Genomic DNA, 22223 nt, shown 5'->3' with positions numbered 1-22223 from the left:
TGCTCCCCGCGGGCCCCCGGCGGCTCGCCGCGGCCCTGCCCTTCCCGCGGCCGGGGGCGCGGCTCCGCCCGCCGCGGGGGCGGCGGTCACGGGGCCCGGGCGGGGCGGGGGCGCGCAGGCGCGGTGCGGCCGGCGGAGGGTAGGCGGCGGCGCGGCGCGGCCGTGCCCGCGCCCGGCGAGCGATGAGCGCGGAGGCCCCCGGGAAGGGAAGCGCCGGCGGCCCGGCAGCCCCGCGGCCCGGCTCGCCCGGCGGCATGGAGCCGGCGCTGCCGCCCGCCTCCCCGCGGGCGGTGCCGGGGGGCGGCCTGTTCGGGTGGCTGCGCGGCCGCTGCCTGGGCCGCAGCGCCGCCGTGGACCCGGCGCGGGACACCTTCCGCGCCATGACCGGGCTGTACGGCTCCATCCAGCCCGCCGACTCCGTGTACCTCAGCACCCGCACGCACGGCGCCGTCTTCAACCTCGAGTACTCGCCGGACGGGTAGGCTCCGGGCTCCCGGCTCCCCCGCGGCCGCCTGCCTCCGCTCCCGCCGGCGCCGCGCTGGCCTCCCCGGGCGGGCGGGCAGCGCCGAGCCCGCGGTGCCTGCGGCGGGACGGCGCCCGGCTGCCGCCCCGCTGCGGAGCGGCTGGCTCGGCCGCGGGGTGCCCCGGCCTGCAGGAGCCGAGCCGGGCGCGGCGGTGCGCGCCGCCGAAGCGTCCCCCGCGCCCCGGGGGCTGGGCAGCGCTGGGGACCCCCTGCCCCGCCGCTCCCTGCCTGCGGGGCACCGTTTGTCGTGAGCCGGTACCCCCGCGGCGGGGGGACCGTGGGGCCTGAGGCGGCTCAGCGGGGGGAGCATCGAGGCGGGGGGGGGGGGGGGGGTCTCGGCTCTCCGGGCCCCGGGAGGAGGCCTCGGTGCGGCGCGGAGACCGCCCCGCCCCGCCGCTCCCGCCCGCTGACGGCTGCGGGGCCGTCGGGCCGTGAGCCCGGCAGGTTGTGAGCCCTCCGGGCGGTGTGTGGCCCCGGGCTAGCGGCTGCGCGGCGGGCAGCGGGCACGGACGGCGCGGGTGGAGCGGAGAGCGGTCGCAGACGGGGCTCCCCTGGACGGGGCGCGCTTCCCGCTGCCCGGCCGTGCGCCTGCCGCCTCCGCCGCCCGTCCCGCGGGAGGCGGGGAGCCGTGAGCTGCGGCTCAAGGCTGAGAACAGAGCGGTGGAAACGCGGCTTTGGCTCGCCAGAGCGTTGGTGTCAGACGTCCTGAGAGGGCTGAGTTCCTGTTTGAAATGCACTCCTTGCTCATTGATACTTACTCGTTTCGGCTTCCCTGAATTTTGTGGGTCTGCCCTGACAAACGAGTTCGGAGGTGTCCTGCTGCGCATTTCTGTAACAAGGTAGACAAAAGCAGGTGACAGTTGGACTCATTGAGAATAAAAGAAGTTTACTCTAAAGAGTTCAGTTCAGAGATGCCTGCATATTTATATCTTGCGGTATGCTTGTATGTGAAGTTCTTGGCAGAAAGACTTTGCAAGCTAGGGTGGTCTCAACAGTGTTTTCAGTTTGGATAGTCAGAATTGAAATCTTTGTTACCCTTGATGGCTAGTCAGCATTTCTGTTTTCAGTGCGTTTTCATCAGAACAGAGTTCTGCTTTCCGTGAACATCTGAACTCATGATGATTTTGCTGTGGTTGTGCTGTAGAGCCAAGTTTCAACTCCTTACTTGTTCCTCCGTTTTTTGAAGAGAACAAAGTTAAGCTCCAGAAACTATCAAAACCATTCTTGGGTGGCTGTGGCTGGAAAGTGATTTCTTTTGTAGATCCCCAGCCAGGTGTGATTAAGGTTCCCAAGGCACGGGGTCCTCTCTGCTGTACACAGTGTGAAGAGCCCAGGTGGGATTTGCTTTACTGCCCTAGCCACAGCGACCGAATGGGAAAAAAACCCACATGTGGATGTTCTGCAGCCGTGTAGAAAGTGTCAGCTGCAGTAGCAGTACAACTGGGCTGTGGTTTAAGATTATTTCTGCAACTTTCTGGCAAAAGGTGTTGTTTCGCCTTCCTCCCTCCTCCGTTGTGCCTGATGCTTGTGAGGCTGCATGGTGAGCTAAACCAGGGACCTTCCCTCTCCAAAAATGAACCCAGCAAAAAGGTTCTTGAGTCAAAGGGATGCATCCATGGGCATGAGCAGGCAATGTGTTCTTGCAGCCCAGAAAGCCAACTGTATCCTGGGCTGCATCCAAAGAAGCGTGGCCAGAGGTCGAGGGAGGGGATTCTGCCCCTCTGCTCTGCTCTGCTCTGCTCTGCTGAGACCCCACCTGGAGCCCTGCGTCCAGCTCTGGGGTCCTCAGCACAGGAAGGACATGGACCTGTTGGAGCGGGGCCACAAAAACGATCAGAGGGCTGGAGCACCTCTGCTGTGAGGAAAGGCTGAGAGAGCTGGGGTTGTTCAGCCTGGAGAAGAGAAGGCTGCGGGGAGACCTGACTGCAGCCTTTCAATACTTAAAGGGGGCCTACAAGAAAGACGGGGATAGTCTTTTTAGCAAGGTCTGCTGCGATAGGACAAGGGGTAATGGTTTTAAAGTAAAGGCGGGTAGATTTAGACTGAACACAAGGAGAAAATTTTTTACGATGAGGGTGGTGAAACGTTGGAACAGGTTGCTCAGAGAGGTGGTAGATGCCCCATCCTTGGAAACATTCAAGGCCAGGCTGGATGGGGCTCTGAGCAACCTGATCTGGTTGAAGCTGTCCCTGCCCATTGCAGGGGGGTTGGACCAGATGGCCTTTAAAGGTCCCTTCCATCCCAAAGCATTCTGTGATTCTATGAAACCTTGCTCGCTACTGTGTGATTCTCTGCTGGTTAGGCTCAGCTTAGAGCAGTCACAGACCTGCCCTGACCCATGCTGGCCAGACCCGTCCTGTGCAGCGGAGACTTTTGGTCTCTCTGTAGCCTCTGTCAAGGGCACCGACTGTGGTCAGCGGTGCTGCGTCCCTGTTCCTTGGCCCTGCTGTCAGCTTCTGGCTCCTCAAAGCCCCCTTCTAGGGACACGGCAGGGGTCTTGCCCATGGGCTGTGTGTGTGTGCTGCCAGGTGGGTCTGTCCTGCCCGTGGGGAGCTGCACCTCAAGGGATCAAGGCAAACTTCACCGACACTGTCGTCTCATTGTACTTAGTCAGACCTTCTCAGCGTACACGAACCCCGTAAATACCGATACCCTAGGAGAGGCTGGTGCAGAGCGGGACAGCCTGCCCAAGCTGTGGACAGTTGATGTGCCTGTTGGGACCCCTGTGAACTCTCTACAGACATCTCTCTAGTCTCGTTCACAAAGAATGTGTGTCCTGGAAAAGGTCTTTGATTTTTTTTTTTTCTCTCTTTTTTCTCTGAGAAAAGCTGTAAATGGATACGTGGAGGTCTTCATGTGGGGAGGAAAAGGTGCTTTTTTTAAAGGAGGTAATGTCCTTGAAATTGTAGCTCCTGGAAGTTGTTCTGCTTTTGGCAAGTGAATTAGGTAATACAGTAAGATACTAAATCTCACTCCAGACTTTTCTGTGGCCTCAGAGTAGCAATGGTAGTGTGGTTTAATGTCTGTTGTGAAATTAATCTCAAAAAACATGGGTAACAATTAGCCATGTTCCCAGGCTGAGTCTCCGCTAATGCCCAATTTAGACTGGTGCCAGTTCCTTGCTATTGCTGCCTTTGACTATCACTTCCATGACAACACTACTGCATTTAGAGAACAACACCTTTTGCAGAGAACTCTTTTTCTTTGTAGTTAATAGCATGTGATATCTGATAGCAATCCCCTGACTTCTTGCTGTTTTAAAAAGTAAAACTTTTAAATCTAAATTTTATAATATAAGCTCTTAGTGAAAAAATTATTCAGTTGCAGAAAGGCTAGATGTTTTAAATAAACCTTTGAATCAATCTTATTTCTGCCTTTAGCATCTACTGGCTTCATGCTATTCCGATGTAGAAAAATGCAGTCAGCAGAGCTGCTTGAGTAGTCAGATTATTGGGGAAGGGTGCTAGCCTTTACCGTTTGGTTTAAAAATTCTGCTCCTGAACACGCAGTCTGAATGTCATCTTTATGCTGCTTTTGGGTGGATGCCAAACTAAATAGCCATCGAAGTCAGTGTTATGGAAGGAGATGAGGAAATGGTACGTCTCTGTCCTGAAGAAGTCGGTGGTTGCACTTCAGGACTGTTACGAAGCGGTGATGTAGCTGGGGTGACGTTCGTAGTGGTCTTAGGGGAATATTGTCGTGGTTGATAAGGGAGGGAGATTGGAGGGGGTTGTCGCCATATGTTGTGCTCTTTGATGAGGGTTAATGCAGTGATGGTGTAAAAGGTGGCTCGCAGTGTGAGCAGGCTGCCAGCGCTCGACACAGGCTGCGCTTCTTTTCGCAGCACAGCCTCTGTCAGACCCTTGCATTTTAAAGAGCTCTTCAGCTGATCGTCTGACACCCTGAAAAGCAAACTGCGGTGTCTCAGAACCCCCCGAAAAGCATTGCCAGTGAATGGACAGAGGGAGACCATGGCATGGGCACAGTCATATGGGAAAACTGCAGTAGAATTTCGGAGTAGATGCCTTTCCACTTACTCTTGGGTGCTCTTGTCCTTTTTTTCCTCTTTCCTGCAACGTTAAGCAAATATCCTCCCATGAACAAAGCGGCGGGTTTCATGCTAGAGCTTGATTCTTCTTTTTTCCCCAGACGGGAACCACTGAGTTCGTGCACTGCACTGCAGTGATGGGACAAATCGCTCTCAAGTAACTTATGAAAAAAACACTGACGTAAATACACTTAACTGTGTGCTTTAAATAATGCCATCATTGGATCTGTGAAGTACATAGCTGTTCCAAAACAACCACCTTGCATGTTAAAAAAAAAAAAAGAGTTAAAAGATCATGTGGTCTGTCCAGCAAATGCACCAGCTATGCATTAATTATACCAGCAGCCAGGCAGGAGAAGGGTCACGGTATCTCAAAAAGGAGTTAGAGAAGTTAACTTCTCCAGAATAAAACAACATGCTATTTTCTTCTACATTTTTTGTGTATGAGGTGCTTGAGAATAAACATCTGCAAGAAGGCAATAAAAAAAAATAAACACGCTGCTGCAGATTCTGTGCAGAGTAAACAGAAAGCCAAGCTAAGTAATAGTGAAGCTGTGCTTCTGTGAGGGTAGGGAATGGAGGTTAACTGGATGCGCACAGATGTCATTCCTTTTACCGAACACAAATGCTTCTGCTTTGCTCTACTCCCATGCAGGTCAGTGTTGACTGTTGCTTGTGAACAGACTGAAGTACTGCTTTTTGACCCAATATCTTCAAAGCACATCAAAACTCTCTCTGAAGCTCATGAAGACTGTGTAAATAATATCAGGTAGGTCAGAAGGAATAAAAGTTCTCATATTTTGTCTTACTATAGGTACTTTTGTTATGACAGAATGATAAGTTTGTGTTATGCGCTTTCTTGGGCTTTTGTGAAGCCATTAGGCTGCAGTTTGCTTTGTGCCATTTTCCTTCTCTTCAGTATTGGAGGTGCAGAAAAGCTGGAAGGGGGAAGAGGAAGAATCTGAAAGTGGTGGTGGTTGGTATATAATGCTGGCAGGTGGTTTTGTTGATGGAGAAGCTGCAGTTTGTGGGAGGGGAAGAGTGTTAAGGTATTATCACCTGTTTTAACTGGCCTTTGGAATGCCCTGAATGAACACAGTAAATCAGAGGGTAACAAGCAGTGTGTCGTCTATGTTTGAAGTGCAAGTCCGAGACTGTTGCAAGATCAGATATGTATATGAATATGGCTGGTATTTTGAATCCTAAGAGTAATTGCCATGGTTGCATAGAAATTTCCAAACAAAGATTGGCTGCTTTAAATACAGGTATGATATAGAAGAGCTGGGAAAGTGAAATGGCTTCTGCAATTCAACTTGAACTCAGTCTTTATGGTTTAAATCCTTTGCCTGTTTCTCAGGATGAAGTGGGAAACAGCAAACATAGAAACCTAAATCATTAGTATTTTTGTCATGTAACGTTTTTTCTTTAAAATTCTATGATTTTTAACTGTTCTGGGTCTGAGGATAGACTTTCACATGTGAACTTAAGACGCTTTTTAACCTTGTGGACAATATTGTAGCCTCTCTTCACTCAGATTCTCAAAGCAAAAAAAAAACAACACAAAAACCAAACCTGCACCAAAAAACCCCAAGAAAACTGTAGAAGCAATCCGAGCATTTCCCCTCAAAAGAGCTGAATAAAATGTGGGGTGCCAGTGTTTCTAAATGTTCTTCAGATAAATTGATGTTTTTCACAAGCTGCCTGTCCTTTTTAGAAGAGACTGAAGTTTTACATCAGTTGGATGTCTTTCAGGAAAGCTAAAGCAAAAGCTGGGGATAGCTGACACAAATAGAAGAGGAGATGTTGAGAACATGCTGTTCTGTGTGGAAATACAGCTTTTCACGTCTTGCATGCCAGTGGTTGTCCTTTAAACGTGCTTAGTTTTTAGATAAAGCTAGGTGAGAAATAAAGCCATATTATCAAGATATTGGAAAGCAAAGGCAAACAGGATTTATTTTGATTTTTAGACATCCCTAATTCACTATCTGATCCTTACATTCAAACTGCTCTTGCTAGGGTTTCAGGTGAGTTAGTCTGGATCATGTTTTACAAAGAGCGTGCTGTTGCAGGCTCCTTGACCGGTTGGCTGTCTCTGTTGCAGTCTGCTCTGCTGGTCTTGAAAATTTATATCATTCCTTGGTTGAGAACAGCATTGAAACTTTCTGCCACTCTCTTCTCTTATTCAGAGCATCTCCTTTCTTTCCACTTTGGCTGTCGGTGAGGCTTTGTAAGTCTGTTCTTGGTCCTAATCTGTCTTTTCTCTGTGCAGTTTGATTTACATAAAAATACCAGTACTACCTGCAAGCAGGTAACTCTCAGATCTACTGTTAATCACCAGATTAAAGGCCTTCCTAGCAACATATAGTAAACTTTATGCTTTCCTTCTAAATGCTTTTTAAAGCTTTATTTTGTCTTTGTAGAATAGTGGCATCTTTTTCTGTGTCTCTTTTTCTGCATATCCCCATTTGTTTGTTGTTATAAACTTAGTTACAAGGAACTTAACTATATTCTGTAATATGTGGTTAGTACAGCATTACCTGGAGTGTTGTTTCTGCTTAATGAGGAGTACTCCAGGCACTGTACAACTACAGAAATTCCTTGTAATAAGCACCAAAAATAAACACCCTTACTCCCGTGCCCTACAGCAGGTGCCTCAGAGGTACGTATGAACAGGGAAGCATGTAGTGGTCCTCTTCCAGTAGTCTCCCAGTCACTGGGGATTTCTGTGTAATCATCTGAAGCAGACAGTTTTTTCCACCTGAATTTGGTCAGGTTTTGAGCTTACTTAAAACTCTCTCATGGCAGAGCTCCAAGGCACAAATGTGTTTCAAGGAGTGTTTAATAGTGTTTTTAAAACTTGATAGCTTAGTTTGAGGCCCTCAAGGTTTTTTGTTTCCTTTTCTTAAGTAGGAAGACAAGGAACAACTAATCTCTATTTACTTTCTCTGTGTCAGTCAGTTTCATATGCTTGAGTCTTCGGCACCTTCAATTAGCTGTGTTTCAAGTGAATCCTAGTCTACTTGGTGGTTCCCTGTATGAAAGCTGTTCAGTACCATTTGTATCTCCCTGTCTATTTCTTCTGAAACCTGTTTGTGGTGGGTGTGTTGCATCCAAGATAAAGGCAAATGCTGGATTTATACAGGCAAGAGGTGTACTCTGTTTTACTTTTGCCCTGAAAATCTGAAATGTTGGATTCTTCCCATTGTAGTTGGTTAATTTTCACTGGAGTTGTTGCTATTTTCACATGATGTAGCCTGGTTCTAAGTCTGAAATATAAAATGCTGTTTCTAGGGGTAACTTACCGCATGTCTCTGTGTAGATCATTCTTGCCTTAGTATTGATGTGCAGCTACTTCAGGTGTTTTTTGGATAGGTTTTATTTTCCCTTTTACATCAGGTACAGCTTTTTTTCCCAAATGCCTTCATCAGAAATGAATTCCAAGCACAAACCAGTATGCTTTGCCCTTCTAAAACTACGGGCATGGGTAAATTGCAGTGGGAGTGGAGTCTGATAAACTTTGATCTAGCGTAACGCAAACTAAATAATTTTATCTAGTAATTTTTCTCAGTGAACCAAATAACTTGTCTAAGTACGGTTTCAAACAAAGTCTTGTCTTCACTTGGTGTTTTTGAGAATTCTTGCGTTTACTTTAGTAACCTCTAGACTCAATTTATGCAATTCATTACCTAGCTGATTTAGTGCAATTTATTACCTACCTTTTTTGTGCTGATTCCAGCCCTTCTATCCCCTTCTGTCTGATAAAGTGTTTTTACATCAGATATTCTTCTCTTCTGTAATCACTTGAAGGTGATCAAGCTGCCTCATGCCACTTGAGGCAGGAGTGATATATACATTGAATTTTGGCGAAGACCAGAGATTATCATGATGAAGAATTACCACCTGAACAGGCTAAGTACTTCACCCGATCAGTGTAGTAATCCAACCAGTATAACCCAGATTGTTTTCCACTTTCTCATCTTCTCCCAATACGACATTAGTGACAAGCCTGTCATCTGTTAAGAAAGCGGGAACTCAAGACCTGCTAAGCGCAGAACATATACAGTGCGTACGGAGCACTATGCATGTGATATAAATTCACTGCTGCATAGAAGTGTACTGTAGAACTGCAGGTCTGTAAATACCTTGTGAAACAGTGGGCTTGCTCTTCTTGCACTAGTTTGAGTTAAACAGAATTTCATGTTATATTGTGATTAAAACTCAAACCACTCAAATCCTCAAATGCACCTCTGTATTGAAGGAGTCCATAAATTTGGGTAGCCTGTGCCACTTGTGCAGCTGCTACTTCCAAAGATGATCTGTAATTCTCATCCTAAACGGTGGTCTGCACTTGCACTTTGATATGCATACCTGCTTTTGTGCTTCAGACACGTGAACTGTACCGTGGGGAAAGGAAAGGCAGAAACGTGGGAGCAAAAGGCCCTTGCTTTTTGATGGAAACTGTTGAGACTGTCCAGGTGGTACAAAACCTTCCTGGATGCAGGAGGTCTGCATGGCTCCTTCTGGCTCTGCAGCTGCAGCGAGCAGTGCTCCTGGGGCACTGTGGAGCTGGGCAGGCACAGAAGCAAAAGATGGGCAAGAGTGGAATGAAATTAAGGGTCTAGGGAAATGTGCAAACAGTGGCAGTGTTCAGATTTAAATCTAGCACGTTTCCAAGATAGCAATACCGTGTGTAGCGTAAGCCATGTGGTTAGTAAGCAAGCCATACACCAGACAGTTAATCCGCTGGATTAAATCTCTCAGAACAGCACTGTTGTGCGTCCCGTGTAAAACCACGGGGCCAGCTTTTCAGCGTGCTTGGTGCAGACGTGTGGTGTGCCTCAGGCGTCCGTGCAGAGCTGTGGCTAGGTCACGGAGTAGCAGGAGGTCAGGCTGGAAAGGGCCTCTGGAGATCCATCATCTCTAACAGCATTCTGGTAAGAGCAAGGCTTCGGGTTGACTCACCACCACCCCAATAATCCTGGCACCGAACGTTTCCAGCACGGGCGGTTCGACTGCTGTCTGTGCCGGGCTGGCTAGGCAGGGCGTTTCTGAAAGCAGGTCCCCGTTGATCAGCTCCTGTCGCTGGCTTTGCGACGAGCACAGTGTTCTGCCTGTGGCAGTGGGGTCAAGATCTGGTGAGAGCTTTTGGTTGGGACCGGCTCCATCGGATGCGGAGCGAGCACCATGTGTGGTACAGAGCAGCGGAGGGGGAGGCATTCAGGCGTTGGCTAAAGGAGGCTTGGACACTGTGTGTTTCGGCTAAGCTAGCGGCATGTGCTCTGTACAGAGCAGCAAGGTTTAAAAGCAGTAGGGAGCTTCCAGTAGGAATTACAAAAGGTGATCTTTATTTTAAAAACCTCCTTTGAGTGCAGGGAGCTTATGTCTGCGGTGGGGAAGGGAGGAAGATTTACAGAATAGTGGGGGAAGAACGAGGGTGGATATGTGGAAATGAAACGGTATGAATGAAATGATATGAAATGATATGTAGAAATGAAGAGAGTAAAGAAGAACAGGGGTTTAATTAATTACGAGCTGATAGGATCTTGTGTAGTCTGAAATGAAGGTAGAATTGCTGTGTCTTCTGGTGCTGCCTGTCCGTAGTAGCGAAAGGATCTGGCAAAAATGGGGAAAATGAAAGGCATAAATTACAAACAACCTAGGCTAGCGGACCTCTGTTGCAGGGACTGCCAAGCCAGTCAATGGGAATATCTTGCCAGTGGTCTAAAAGCTGACCAGTCCTAGGACATTTGTGTGTTAAAAAGACTTGGTAAGTTTAAAGCTGAGTATTGTCCAGGTGGGTGACTGATTTAGTTACCGCAGGGATTCTGTGTCAGCATTTGTTCCACTGTTGGTTTGGTGGTTGTGTGATCTTTGTGTGATTCATTAAAAAAACAAACAAACCAACAAAAACCTTCTGCTGTGCTTCTGCAGGTTTACTAGTTTGCTACTACAGATGTGCTACTGGTTCATATCCAAACCATACTGTTTTTTAATGGAACGGTTTTATTGGCAAATATCCTGCTGTATGTTAATTTTTTTGTGCAGCCACTCTATTTCTGTGTTAGCTTAAAATCCTGCTTCAGACTATTTAAATTAGAAAAGGCACTAAGCAGCCACAGTATTTCTCTCCCATTTTCAGGTTTCTAGATAATCGACTGTTTGCGACTTGTTCTGATGACACTACAATAGCACTTTGGGATTTAAGAAAGCTGAACACGAAAGTGTGCACTTTACATGGTCACACCAGCTGGGTTAAGAACATTGAGTATGATACCAATACGAGATTACTAGTGACATCAGGGTTTGATGGAAATGTGATCATCTGGGACACAAACAGGTACGTGTCTGTGCTGTTACGTTTCTAGAACACACAAGGATAGGGTTCTTCTGTACCAGATGAAAAACCTGCTTCCTTGAATGGTGCTATAATGCATTCTTAAATACTGTGATTAGTTTATAGCCCTTATCGAGAACTTGCATCATCTTTGTATGATAATAGTCCAGTAGCTAAAAGAGCTTTTCTTGCTGACACACCAAAATGTAGTTCTTCCTTTTTGAAAAAGTTCTGTCTTCAATTGTGGTAGTACAGAAATGTGACTTCTGCCATTTCATTAAAATCTGATTTAAGTAGGATAAAGACAGTACTCAAAAAAAGTTTTCAGATGAACAAGGGTGCTTAGCACATCTTGGACTCTTCTGGACATTATTAGGGACTTGACTCAAAGCTAATTGCAGCTGTTTCTTCTGCTTTTTTCGCTGTCCAGGTGCACAGAAGATGGATGTCCCCACAAGAAGTTTTTTCACACCCGTTTTCTTATGCGAATGAGGCTGACGCCGGACTGTTCCAAAATGTTGATCTCGACCTCCTCTGGATATCTTCTGATTTTGCATGACCTTGACCTAAACAAATCTTTAGAGGTTGGCAGCTACCCAATTTTAAGAGCTAGGAGGACTACATCAAGTTCAGGTGAATGCTTGTGGAAAAGTCTGTGGCAGCTTCTCCGTTAGAGCTGTTTTATGGGATACTCTTAGCTAGCAAGAGAAGGCAGAGGTGGAGTCGGAAGGATTCTGCTGAGGAACTCTTCGGCAGGGTAGCTGCTCTGTTGTCCGGGGTCACGCACATCTGTACTGTTGAGTGGTATGTTCTGACTCAGGTAAAGTGTCTAGGGTGATTTTTGGTATCAAGACTTCAGCACTACAGGGTATATATAGTGCCTGTGGAATTTTGTCACCTCGAGCTGTCAGTCTGTAGCTTTATTTATCTACTGTCCTTGGTCCTGTAATAAAAGAAACTTAACCCGTGCTGAGTGGGCTGACTGTGTGTGAGCTCCAGCAATTACTAATGACTGTTGTGTAGTGGTGTGGTTGCTCTTGACAGCAGACCTGGAAGAATCGCATGCTCTGAAATGTCACTGCTTGCTTCCTCCTGCTTTGTGGCAGAAACAGAGCAAATTACTGACAGAAACTCTGACATTTGGGATGTCAGGATATAAAGGGAGTGGCCTGGGGAGAAATTCATACCCCAGCTTCTAGTAGTGACAGTGCATAGTAAGGAAGGAATGCAGCTCACGTCTTATTTCCAGTCGAGTTTGTTGTGCTGGCAGTTTATTTGTATGAGGCACAAACAGAATGGTAGTTTTAGACTATAAACTGAGCTTTGAAAAGTGTTTTCTTAACAAGATGCCTTACTCTTACCCTTTACTTAACATTTCTAAGGAAGGTTAAGTGAGGGACATGCATAGTAAGTGGTCTGTGCTTAGCTGTTATGCTCACGTGGCTGATGCTGTTTGCAGACATAACGTCATCAGGTTCGTCTGGTCCTCGAGCTGTTGGTTCACCGTGTCACCAGAATGATTCAGGTCCACTGTCTGAGAAACATATGTCACGGTCCTCCCAGCGAGAAGGTAGGAAAAGATCTTAAAAAAAAAAAAAAAAAAAAAAACACACACACAAAAAAACCCCCCCAAAATAACCCAAACAACAGAACAAAAAAACCCCATGGACTTTGACTCACTGTATCCAGAAGAGGCCAGAGTATAATAGTGAAAAACTGTGGGTTTGTCTCTGTGACTTTTAAAAGAGGAGTGTTCCTATGATTTCTGTTAAACCAATAAAATGTCATTGCACACCAAAGTCTGGGGATCTAATCAGGTTTTTTCCAAGAAAACAGCAACAAGATCTTTATTTTATATTAGTACCTTGTTGTTGTTGTGTAGAGGTGCTCCCTTTTCCTTGTGTTTTTTCCTTGAACAAAGTTTGTGTGAATGACCTTTGGGGGCAGGGGGAAAGAAAAAAAAAAAAACCCAAAGCAGAACATAGCTATGTTTTGCTTTTTGTTTTCCTTAATGAGGGGAATATGTATCTGCATTTTCTCCATGAGGACTCAATAGCATGGAAAAAGAATATGCAAACAGGTCTTAAATACGTATAGAGTGTTTTGTGAAGTTCTGATTACAAACCAAGGCCTACCTAACTGCGGAGCTGTGAAGACTGATGATGCTGTGATTAGCAGGCTTCCTCTGAATCTAGGATGCACTTTCAGAGAGGCAGCATAAACTTGGCAAATTGGTAAATACTTTGTGAATCACGTGCAATTTAAATTAAGTATCATGTTAAGTTTTAACTACTGATGGTTGTGAGATTCTCAGACAGACTTGTGAAAGGAGGAGGCTTAACTGGGTGCCAGGGCATGATTTGCCCGTGAAAAGCTTTCTAGGGGTGAGGGGGAGAAGGGAGGCAAGCTGCATACAGCTGAGCAGACTTTGGAAGGAATTTGGAAAGCACATCATACAAGTGTGAAAACCCGTAGTTCTTATAAAAACCCCGCTCTTTAGACTTCGTTTTAATGATAATGAAGAGCGTATGTGTGGAATGTTAACTCTGACTTAGTTCGCAGTATGACGTGATTTAACACAGGTCTTGGAAGGCAAATTTCAAAAAATAAGCTATTTGAAATCAGGACCGAGCCCATTAGCTGCAGTTGTTTGTATAACCTCTCTTTTGATTTATCCTTTCATAAAGGTGCGGTCTTTTCTAGCAGTCAGATGCAAGTGCCACATGTTTGACCTAGTTTCAGCAGTAGACTGATGAGAGAGGTGAGGATTAATGTATAGACTTCATTGAGACTTACAGTTGACTTCCCCTTCTAGGTGGATCACCTAGAAATAGTTTGGAGGTCTTAACACCAGAGGTTCCTGGAGAAAGAGATCGAGGCAACTGCATTACGTCACTACAGCTACATCCAAAAGGGTGGGCTACGCTTCTTCGGTGCTCAAGTAATACAGATGACCAGGAGGTAAAACAAATTTTTTTTTTTTTTTTTTTAAATACATTGAGTAAGACGTATCAATCATACAACTATATTGAAATTTTCTTGGCTTGGGGTAAATTTGCATTTGAATAAATTAGTTATTTCTGCTTACAAATGCATTAATTTTACACCAAGATTATAAAGTTCTTTTTTCTTTTTTTAATGATCTCATATGACTTTGTATCCTGCATTCCCTACTCCTGTTGCCCCGCTCTTTAACAGAATATGTTTTATAGTTCACAGCTCTGTTAAAAGTTTTCAAACAGTAGTTGTGGTGCCAAATACATGACTTAAAAATATGTACCTGCCAAAATATAGGAGGCATGAACTTGGAAAAGAGAGAGGCTTAGAGAATAGTGTACTGATGGATGTGGTTTAAGTTGAGCAGAGAAGCTCCTCTGAATTTCTCAAGTGCCTTCAGAATGTTTTCTGCCTCCATTGGTGCTCCAAGGATGAAGTGCTCCTGCTGTGCTGATGAATGGTTTCCAGAGGCTGCTCCTACACTGCTGTGGAAAGAAACTCTCATGGCATATTTCTGCATCTACTTAAAACTGCCACACCATAGGTCTGAATATGATGAACTCCGGTGATGTTTACGTAACGTCAAAGTGCCTCAGTCTCAACTCTCATCCTAAAACTCTGCAACTTAAATATAAAGGGCGTGTCAGTGATCTTCCTGGCAGAATCCATTTCAAGCCTTTACTTGAAGTACTAAGTCATAAGACCAGCTACAGCTCGTCTGCAGCTTGCAGTTTTCACTCCCCTAAATACTGCTTTAAAGAACTAATGGCAGACTTTAAGGCCAGCTCTGGATTATGTTTCCCCAGATTCTCTTTGTGAAGTGTCACATAATAGCTGCTATATTGCACTGCGACCCAGTTCTAAGACAAACAAGCAGTCTGTAATGCACTCAGAAATAACGAAAAAGCTTCTTCATGGACTGTATACAGAAACCAAGAGCTTGCAGGTTGTGTTTGGGAGCACTTGCTTTTGAAGAAGTAACTCCCAGGTTAACTGAAGTTCACTTGTAACTTAAAGCCCAGCCAGAGCCTTCAGAACACCTGGACTCCACCAGATGGTCCTCTTGCAAACACCTTTTTTTCCCAAGGTTATTTCAAAATTACTGCTGTGAAAGTTTTGCAGACCACTCTGTTTTTAAGACACAGAGGTTTTATATTTGTTTTCCAAAACCACAAAGAATTACTTGAATGCTTGACCAATAATAAACAGTTTAGTTAATTTGATAGCTGATGTAAATTGGGGTTGGTTTGGGTTTTTTTGGGGGGTGTGTGTGGTTTATTTGTTTTGTTGTGTTTTGGTTTGTTTGGTTGGGTTTTTTTTTTAAGAAATCCACTCTTTGTAATGGTGACCTCTTACAGATGTGTAGAGGACTGAATGGAAGCGTAGCATATTTGTTATAAATTTTAATGCTGGTTCTGTAAACTTATAAACAAACTGCTAGACAACACAGAATTTTTTGAAAATGCAAATATCATATTGGGTTAGTAGATACTGACAATTGACCTAGTTATAATTTTCCATAGTCCTAGTGCCTGCCTTACTCTCTTCTATTGATATTCATTAGTATTGTTCCCTTTGTGTTTGTTTCAGTAGAATACATGGAACAGAGCTAAGAACACTTCTTTTGTCTTGTGGCTGAAATTGAATCTTTCAACATGATATAAACTTTGTCATAGAGCTGTTTTTTGCATTTGGTTTGGAATTAGATAATTAGATTACACATTAAAATCCCTGGCGATCTCACAAGTAACCAGCTGGCTATAGAGCTGTTCATAACATTCCTTCAAAAATCTATTTCGCTGCTGTTTCAAGATTTCTTTCCTTTTGAAATTAAGGGCACAAAATGCCAATGGTCAATTGTAAATTACAGTAGGCTGAGTTATACTTTATTGTAGATTTCATTTAAATGTTTACTAAATTAGAGCAGATACCTGGCCAAAGGATTAGGCTTTGCTCTTTCCAGATTAAAACTAGATTTAAAAGATTATATCTAGCATCCATTTAATTAAAAAAGCAGCTTTGATGCCAGACAGCTGTTTTGCTTCGTCCAAAGCAGAGGAGATGCCAAGGAACCGGCTTGTTTTCAGCGTTTCGTAGTAGATGCTTTTCAAAGAGTAGATAAGCAATAGCATTGGTCGTTCCTGTGTTACTCGCTTAACATGCAGCGGGAGGGAATGAGTATTTGCAGTGCTTTACTTCTCTTTCAGTGTTCCTTTCTCTGCTTCTCCCTTTAGTGGACTTGTGTCTATGAATTCCAGGAAGGAGCCCCTGTGCGCCCTGTCTCGCCTCGTTGTTCCCTGCGATTGACTCATTGCATTGAAGAAGCCAATGTGGGCCGGGGTTACATCAAAGAACTTTGTTTCAGCCCCGATGGCCGGATGATTTCATCTCCGCATGGCTTTGGGATCCGCTTGTTGGGGTTTGACGCACACTGCAGCGAACTTGTCGACTGTTTGCCCAAAGAAGCCAGTCCCTTGAAAGAAATCCGTTCCCTCTACTCTCACAATGACGTGGTACTGACAACCAAGTTTTCTCCAACACACTGTCAGATTGCCTCGGGGTGCCTTAGCGGACGTGTTTCTCTGTATCAGCCAAAGTTCTAGGCACATCTTGCGTCAACAGAACCTTCAGATGTTTGTGGTTTTTACTTCAGTTTAGTTGAAGTGTGTTCTTTCTGAAATCTCTAAATACGGATAAGATCATAGTTACTATGATCTCTGAACCCAACAGTGGAATGAGTTTCCAGCCCAGCACTGTATGCGTTCTCGTACTGCATCCACAAGTCCGCTTCCACGCGCTGTGTTTTCAGCCTTCCAGGCAGACCTCTGCTCCTGCTGATCCTGTGCCATCGAGTCATTGTTTGGTTTGTTTGTACCATAATACTTGTTGATAATTTCCTTCAATGCAACTTGAAGTGGGCTATTTGAAACAAACGTAGAGGGGGCAAGGGTAGCAGTTCAGCCAAAACTCGCCCAGGCTTCCCGGGTACGACACCTCCTTGTTCCAAAGGAGCTGGACTTCCTCACATACGCTTCCTTGGCTTTTTTTGTTGCTGAAGCTACTATATAGTGATTATTAAATAATGAGCTGCTTTTCTACATAACAAACACAATTACTGTCACAAAAAGAAAGGAAAATTCTGTTTTCGTTTATATATTAATTTGGTGGTTTGTGGTTGGCTAAAAAAATGAGTCAACTTTCTGTAATGTTTTGCTGCAGCTAAAACATTTGGTTTTCTATGATTGCATATATTGCGTTTATTGCCAGAAGGAAGAGGTTCTGGATGGAGATGTAGCTGCATTTTTTCCTCAGAGAATTTAGTAGGAAAAGACTGGGGCAGGGAAGCAGGGGTTGAATGGGTGAAGACCCTGCCCTGTAACCACTGCATATGAACTGTTTGGATATTTCGTACAATGGGGATGTCCTTGGTCGGCCTCTCTTGGGCAACTTTGACTCCTCAGCTGCCAGGGTTTCTATTGTAGGGAGCTTTCTGCATCTGTAGCATAAACCTTCATCCCACGTTTGAAACTTAACGCTGCAGAATTTTTCTGCTGATGTTAAGGCTATGTCCCACCTGACTGTTCTTCCACACCTCGCCTGCACCATTGCTGTGAGAGGAATTTGTCTAGGACATGTCTAGTGTCACCAGATAAGCCTTTCTTCACATGTACTGTCAGTTCGGGAACGGATTAAAAGCATGCCTGTCTATAGTAAGATCTATTTGGATTTAACTGGGCTTATCGTAAGATGTGAAAAAAGTTATTGTTGACCATTAAATCACATATTAAGTATGAATGCCAAGTTTTAGCCCTTGAGTTAATATAGCTAACCTTGTAAATGCACAGTTATTTCAGTCTCGTACGTCCATATCAGTTTATAATATTCTCACGACTTAAATGTTCCAAGATCTTTTTTATTTTCAGTCTGTCACTAAGGTTTTGCTGACCAATCACACACTCAGTTCAGCAGGAAACTTTACCTAAAAAGGACTCTCACACTTTGGTGTTCAGATTCACTATCTCCGGCTCGACAGACCATGCTTTTTAAGTTGACTCTTACAAAGCCTTTTGCAAAATATGTTTGGGAAAAAGACGACATCTGTGAAGATGAGATAGCTGGAAGTACACAAGCCTGGCGATCCTCTCGTAGCTTTGAATTTGTGCATACTCTGGGTGTTGGTGGAGAAATCATTGAAACCTAAGGCTCCTCTGCATTATGAGAAAAAAAATCTTAAATTTCCTCTTTTGGAGAATTTCTTTAGTAATACAAAGCCTTCAATATTGGGTATTTGGGAATCTGAGGGCTAGTTAATTATGCCTGCATTGGGTTTTCATCATCTTTAGCATTAAACTGACTGCTAAAGGAAAACATTCAAGTAGTTGAGCAGCTGACAGGCTTCCTACTGTGTGGTAAAAGTCCTAAACTTTCTGTACTCATGGGTTTTCAGCAGAATTATTTGGTGATGGTGTCTCAGTAGAATATCATCCCAGCTGCAGGAGGAAGAATATTTTTTAAGTAAATATACTCAGTTAACTTAAAATGCAAATAAATGCCCATAGTCTTCTCAGATAGTAATTCGTAGGTTGAAATGTTCCATAGCCTGTCTTCTGAGCAGTTCCGTTGTTGCTGAAACTATTGTCTTGAACTCGAACATCGACTGATGAAACCGTAAATAAAGAGACATGCCCTGTGTTCTAAAACACTGACTCTTAAGTTCAAACACTTGTACCTTTTGAATGCTTTTGGAACTGCGTGCAAGGAACACAATTCACAAAAAGGTATTTTTTTCACTTTAAGTTAACTGGTCAAGCCATGAAAAATGGGGCCTAGTGACTGAATGAATAAAATATGTGAGACTGGTTAGAAATACATCACTTCCATTTGCACCCAGCTCCTTTTGCATGCGTGTAACAGCCTGTGAACATGAACCTGCATCTGGGGCAGCTTGGATTTGTTGGTTAGCTAGAAACACTTCAAGGGGACTTCCCGCGTCTGTGACTTAAAGCAATGGAAGTGAAGTGTGCTGAAAACGTGAGGACAGTTGTGGAATACAAGAATTTATGCAAAGGAGGAGCTAAGCTACAAGGAGTTTTTAATTGGCCAAGGTGTTTGGGGGGGGGGAACCAACAACAACAGGAAAAAAACCCAAACCAGTAGCAGCGTGTGGCAAAACTTCTGGATACTGTGTTCTTGGCATTAGTCCAGTGGAAGTGCTAAGTTTGCTGTTCCTGAAGTATTTTGAAACAGAATGCAGTGTGACTGTATGAACACTTGCATTTCTCTGCGTTCCCCTCCATTAAAAGCTGTGGCCTGTTAGTGGTAAAGAAACAGGTTTTCCTCCTCTCCCCGCACTGGACCATGATGGCTTTTTCCCTAAGCACTCGCTGTCCCCGCTTCTAGGCTGCTGTTTTCTCATCTTATTTAATGTTTTACTAAACATCATTAAAGGGACTACAGGTAATATTTTGAAGAAATCCTAAGTACTGTTCTCAGAGGCTTGAACTGTGTTCGTTTTGGAGGTGAAGAAGCACCCATGAAATCAAAGCAGTTCTTGGGTCTGTTTGTTTGTTGGTTTGCATTGCTGGTTTTGGTTTTTCCTATCAGAAATTCCTTGAACTGGTAGATTGCTTGTGACTTTAATTCTATGCCTGTTAATATGCACTGAGTGTTACTTTTTTAATTCTACCTCATGATACGCTGTTTTTTACAAGAGTATTGTGCTGAAACATTGGACACTAACTTTTCTGTGTAAAGAACTGTTACTCCAAAGTGACACACGTCATCACATCTAGTTACTACCTGCAGTGCACAGCACCAAGAGCGGTGGGTTGACCAACCCTGCCCAGCTCTGGAAACCAGGGCCACTGAGCAGGAGCGTAGGACTGATGCTAAAAGTTGACCTGGTTAAGGGGTTTGATGATACGTTGATGCTTTTTGTAGCACGTCCAGTAGATGCATATTAAGATGGATTCTGTCCATGTATGCTGTAGAAGTGTTACCTAGTTCTTCTGATTACATTTGTAATAAGTTTGAATTAGAATAAGTAGGTAATCTTAGATTTTGATCATTTGATTACTCCTTTTCAACAATACTTGGAAACTTTCCATGAAGGTTAATCTATTTTACCTATGAAGTTCACGTAACACTTATTGAAACACTGTTCAATAGTTCATAAGTGATATGCCTTGCAGTTGCATCGTGGTGGAAGGAGTGATTTTCAGTTGTCTTTCTGAATAATATTACCTTGCCTTATTGAATTAATGAAGTATTTTGTTGGTGAGCTTTGGATTATTTCTAGATAGTAAAAAAGAAAAAAAAAAAAAAGAAGGTTTAGCTTACTGTTAAGTTTCAGAAGATGAATCCTTAACCTTCCAGAACTATATAAAACAGTCTGAAATAAATGTTTCAAATGGAAGGTGAAAGACTGCACTAACAGCAAAGTATGGTAGCAGCTTGTACCAGAGGTTTCTTTAAACTGGTTTACTTTCAACTACTCAAGTGTTACATCACTTGATAAATTTTACAGTATTGCTACTGAAGATAGAGCTCCCCATTTGATTGTAAAGCATGCAATGTGTTTTTTAAATGCATGGTTTCATATTCATTAACTGCTGTAGTAAAAGAATTCCTCCATTCACACAGCATGGCTGATCAGCAGAAGCAGATAAACTGCATAATTAGGATCTCTATAGGAATGTCAACGTATAGCAGCATCTACAGGAACCAAACTAGTGTTTGAAGCTAGTAATCCTTTTGTAGTAGTCCAGTGACTGTATGTTGTGGGTGTAAATGCATTTTCTGAGTATTCCATTAGAGGTCAGTCTTTAAATCACTGCAGCACTGTTAGACATTTGTGGGGAGGGGGAGAGAAACGATGAATGGGACTATACAAGGACATTCACCTGTGTGTACCTTCTCTGTGTGAGGGGGGTGTGTGTGCGCGTGTATTTCAGTACATATACAGCCGCAGGGCATCAGTCCACTTGTCAAACATGGGTAGTTCAGGGAAAAATGTAACCTCCAAACAGAGCTATTGGGGATAGGAAAAAAAGCACAGTGCTATAGACAGATACACACACACGTTTGTTTGCACTCTTGGAGTCTTGGTAAGGACAGTTTGATTGCCTACTACCAGAATTAGAATGTAAGCATCAGGGTTTTCTGGGGTTTTGGGGGGCTGGGGGGGTTGGTTGATTTTGGTGGGGTTTTTTTGTTTGTTTGGTGGTGGTGTTTTGTTTTTTTTAATTTGGGTAACACTGATGTGGAGAAGGTCGTGATACCGTAAAACATGGGTCTGTTGCTCTATGAAATGTGAACTCTCAGAAAAAAGAAATACACTTGCCAAATGAAAGCTTTTAAAAAAATCTAGTTTACAGGATTCTAAAAAGTTGGAGTAAAAGGAAGAAGTCAACAGCCCATAATATTTTTGTCCTGCAGGAAAAAGAAACTTCTAATTTCCTGATCTCAGTCAAAGGTGCATTTTCTTAAGCACTAAGTATCTTCAGTTAAGCATAAGAATTTTTAATACAGGAACAAATTGTGCATGTAGAATATTTTGAAATACCTGAGATTTCATAGTAAAAATTGTAGCCTTTTAATACAGTATAGGAAGTATCAGAACTGCTCTGAAAATATTGTACTTACAGCCGTACAGTAACTATTTGTGGACAGTTTCTCTTGCTTGCATAATAAATTAAACATTTAATAATTCAATGAATTAAAATCTATTTTAATGTATTTATCTTACACTGAGCTCTGTTCTGTAATGCTCACTGGGTCTTGCCTACTCCCTACAACTAAGAGGGGAAAAAACCAGTGCTTAGAGCAAAGCAGCCTCTGTACGCAGGTCTCTTTCCCTCCACGGGTTTCTTTGCTATTGTCCTTAAGGTCAAGCATGCTCATACTTCACGCAGGAAGCCTAGAAAGCAGGACGTGTGTTGGGGCTAGCATGGTAATTAAAAACTAAGTGTAATTAACCATTCCGTTGGCGGAGGCAGCACCTGTGGGGTAGAGAGCTCCTTTTGTTCAGACAGCAAACCCTTGAAGGCAGCAGTGCTGTTCCTATAAAATTTTGCTGAAGGAGTCTTGCTGTGGTGAGCAGGCAACTGTTTGCCTACAGGGAACAGCCTGAAACTGAAAACTACCCTGCCTGCTGTGCCGTGGATAGCCGTCTCCGAGGCAGAGGCTGGTGGGTTGCCTGTGCCAAGAGTGACACCCTACCCTCTTACGCTGCCATTTGCAAAGGTTTAGGCTCCAGTGACGCCACCAGGCACGGTGAAAACAGCACCTGCACGAAACCGAATTCTGCCTCAGCCTCACCT

General features: G+C 44.3%; 1 protein-coding gene across 2 annotated transcripts; it reads left to right on the top strand.

Annotated features, from left to right (window-relative positions):
- The first annotated feature begins 298 nt into the window (after nt 1–298).
- On the top strand, nt 299–21124 carry DCAF10 (DDB1 and CUL4 associated factor 10). Of its 2 annotated transcripts, none has more exons than XM_082335948.1 (7): nt 299–478; nt 5227–5340; nt 10711–10908; nt 11336–11538; nt 12365–12475; nt 13721–13866; nt 16161–21124. In XM_082335948.1, exons 1-7 carry the CDS (start codon nt 381–383, stop codon nt 16503–16505), a joined length of 1215 nt encoding a protein of 404 aa, XP_082192074.1. In that variant the 5' UTR covers nt 299–380; the 3' UTR covers nt 16506–21124. The 2 variants fall into 2 exon arrangements, with proteins under 2 accessions (XP_082192074.1, XP_082192073.1); XM_082335947.1 differs by having other exon boundaries at nt 16137–21124.
- The last annotated feature ends 1099 nt before the right edge of the window (nt 21125–22223 follow it).

This window comes from Platalea leucorodia (genome assembly GCF_965183815.1).
Source record: "Platalea leucorodia genome assembly, chromosome: Z".
In the NCBI taxonomy this organism is placed as follows: domain Eukaryota; kingdom Metazoa; phylum Chordata; class Aves; order Pelecaniformes; family Threskiornithidae; genus Platalea; species Platalea leucorodia.
The sequence above is the reverse complement of the archived record's forward strand: the minus strand, read 5'-3'. Positions and strand labels throughout refer to the sequence as shown.

What these genes read in the sequence shown, in the direction of transcription:
- DCAF10 (XM_082335947.1), top strand. Translation starts at nt 381, where the DNA reads ATGACCGGGCTGTACGGCTCCATCCAGCCCGCCGACTCCGTGTACCTC. An exon ending in CTCGAGTACTCGCCGGACGG is followed by an intron (nt 479 to 5,226) that starts GTAGGCTCCGGG and finishes ACTCCCATGCAG; the next exon opens with GTCAGTGTTGACTGTTGCTT. An exon ending in ATCATCTGGGACACAAACAG is followed by an intron (nt 10,909 to 11,335) that starts GTACGTGTCTGT and finishes TTCGCTGTCCAG; the next exon opens with GTGCACAGAAGATGGATGTC.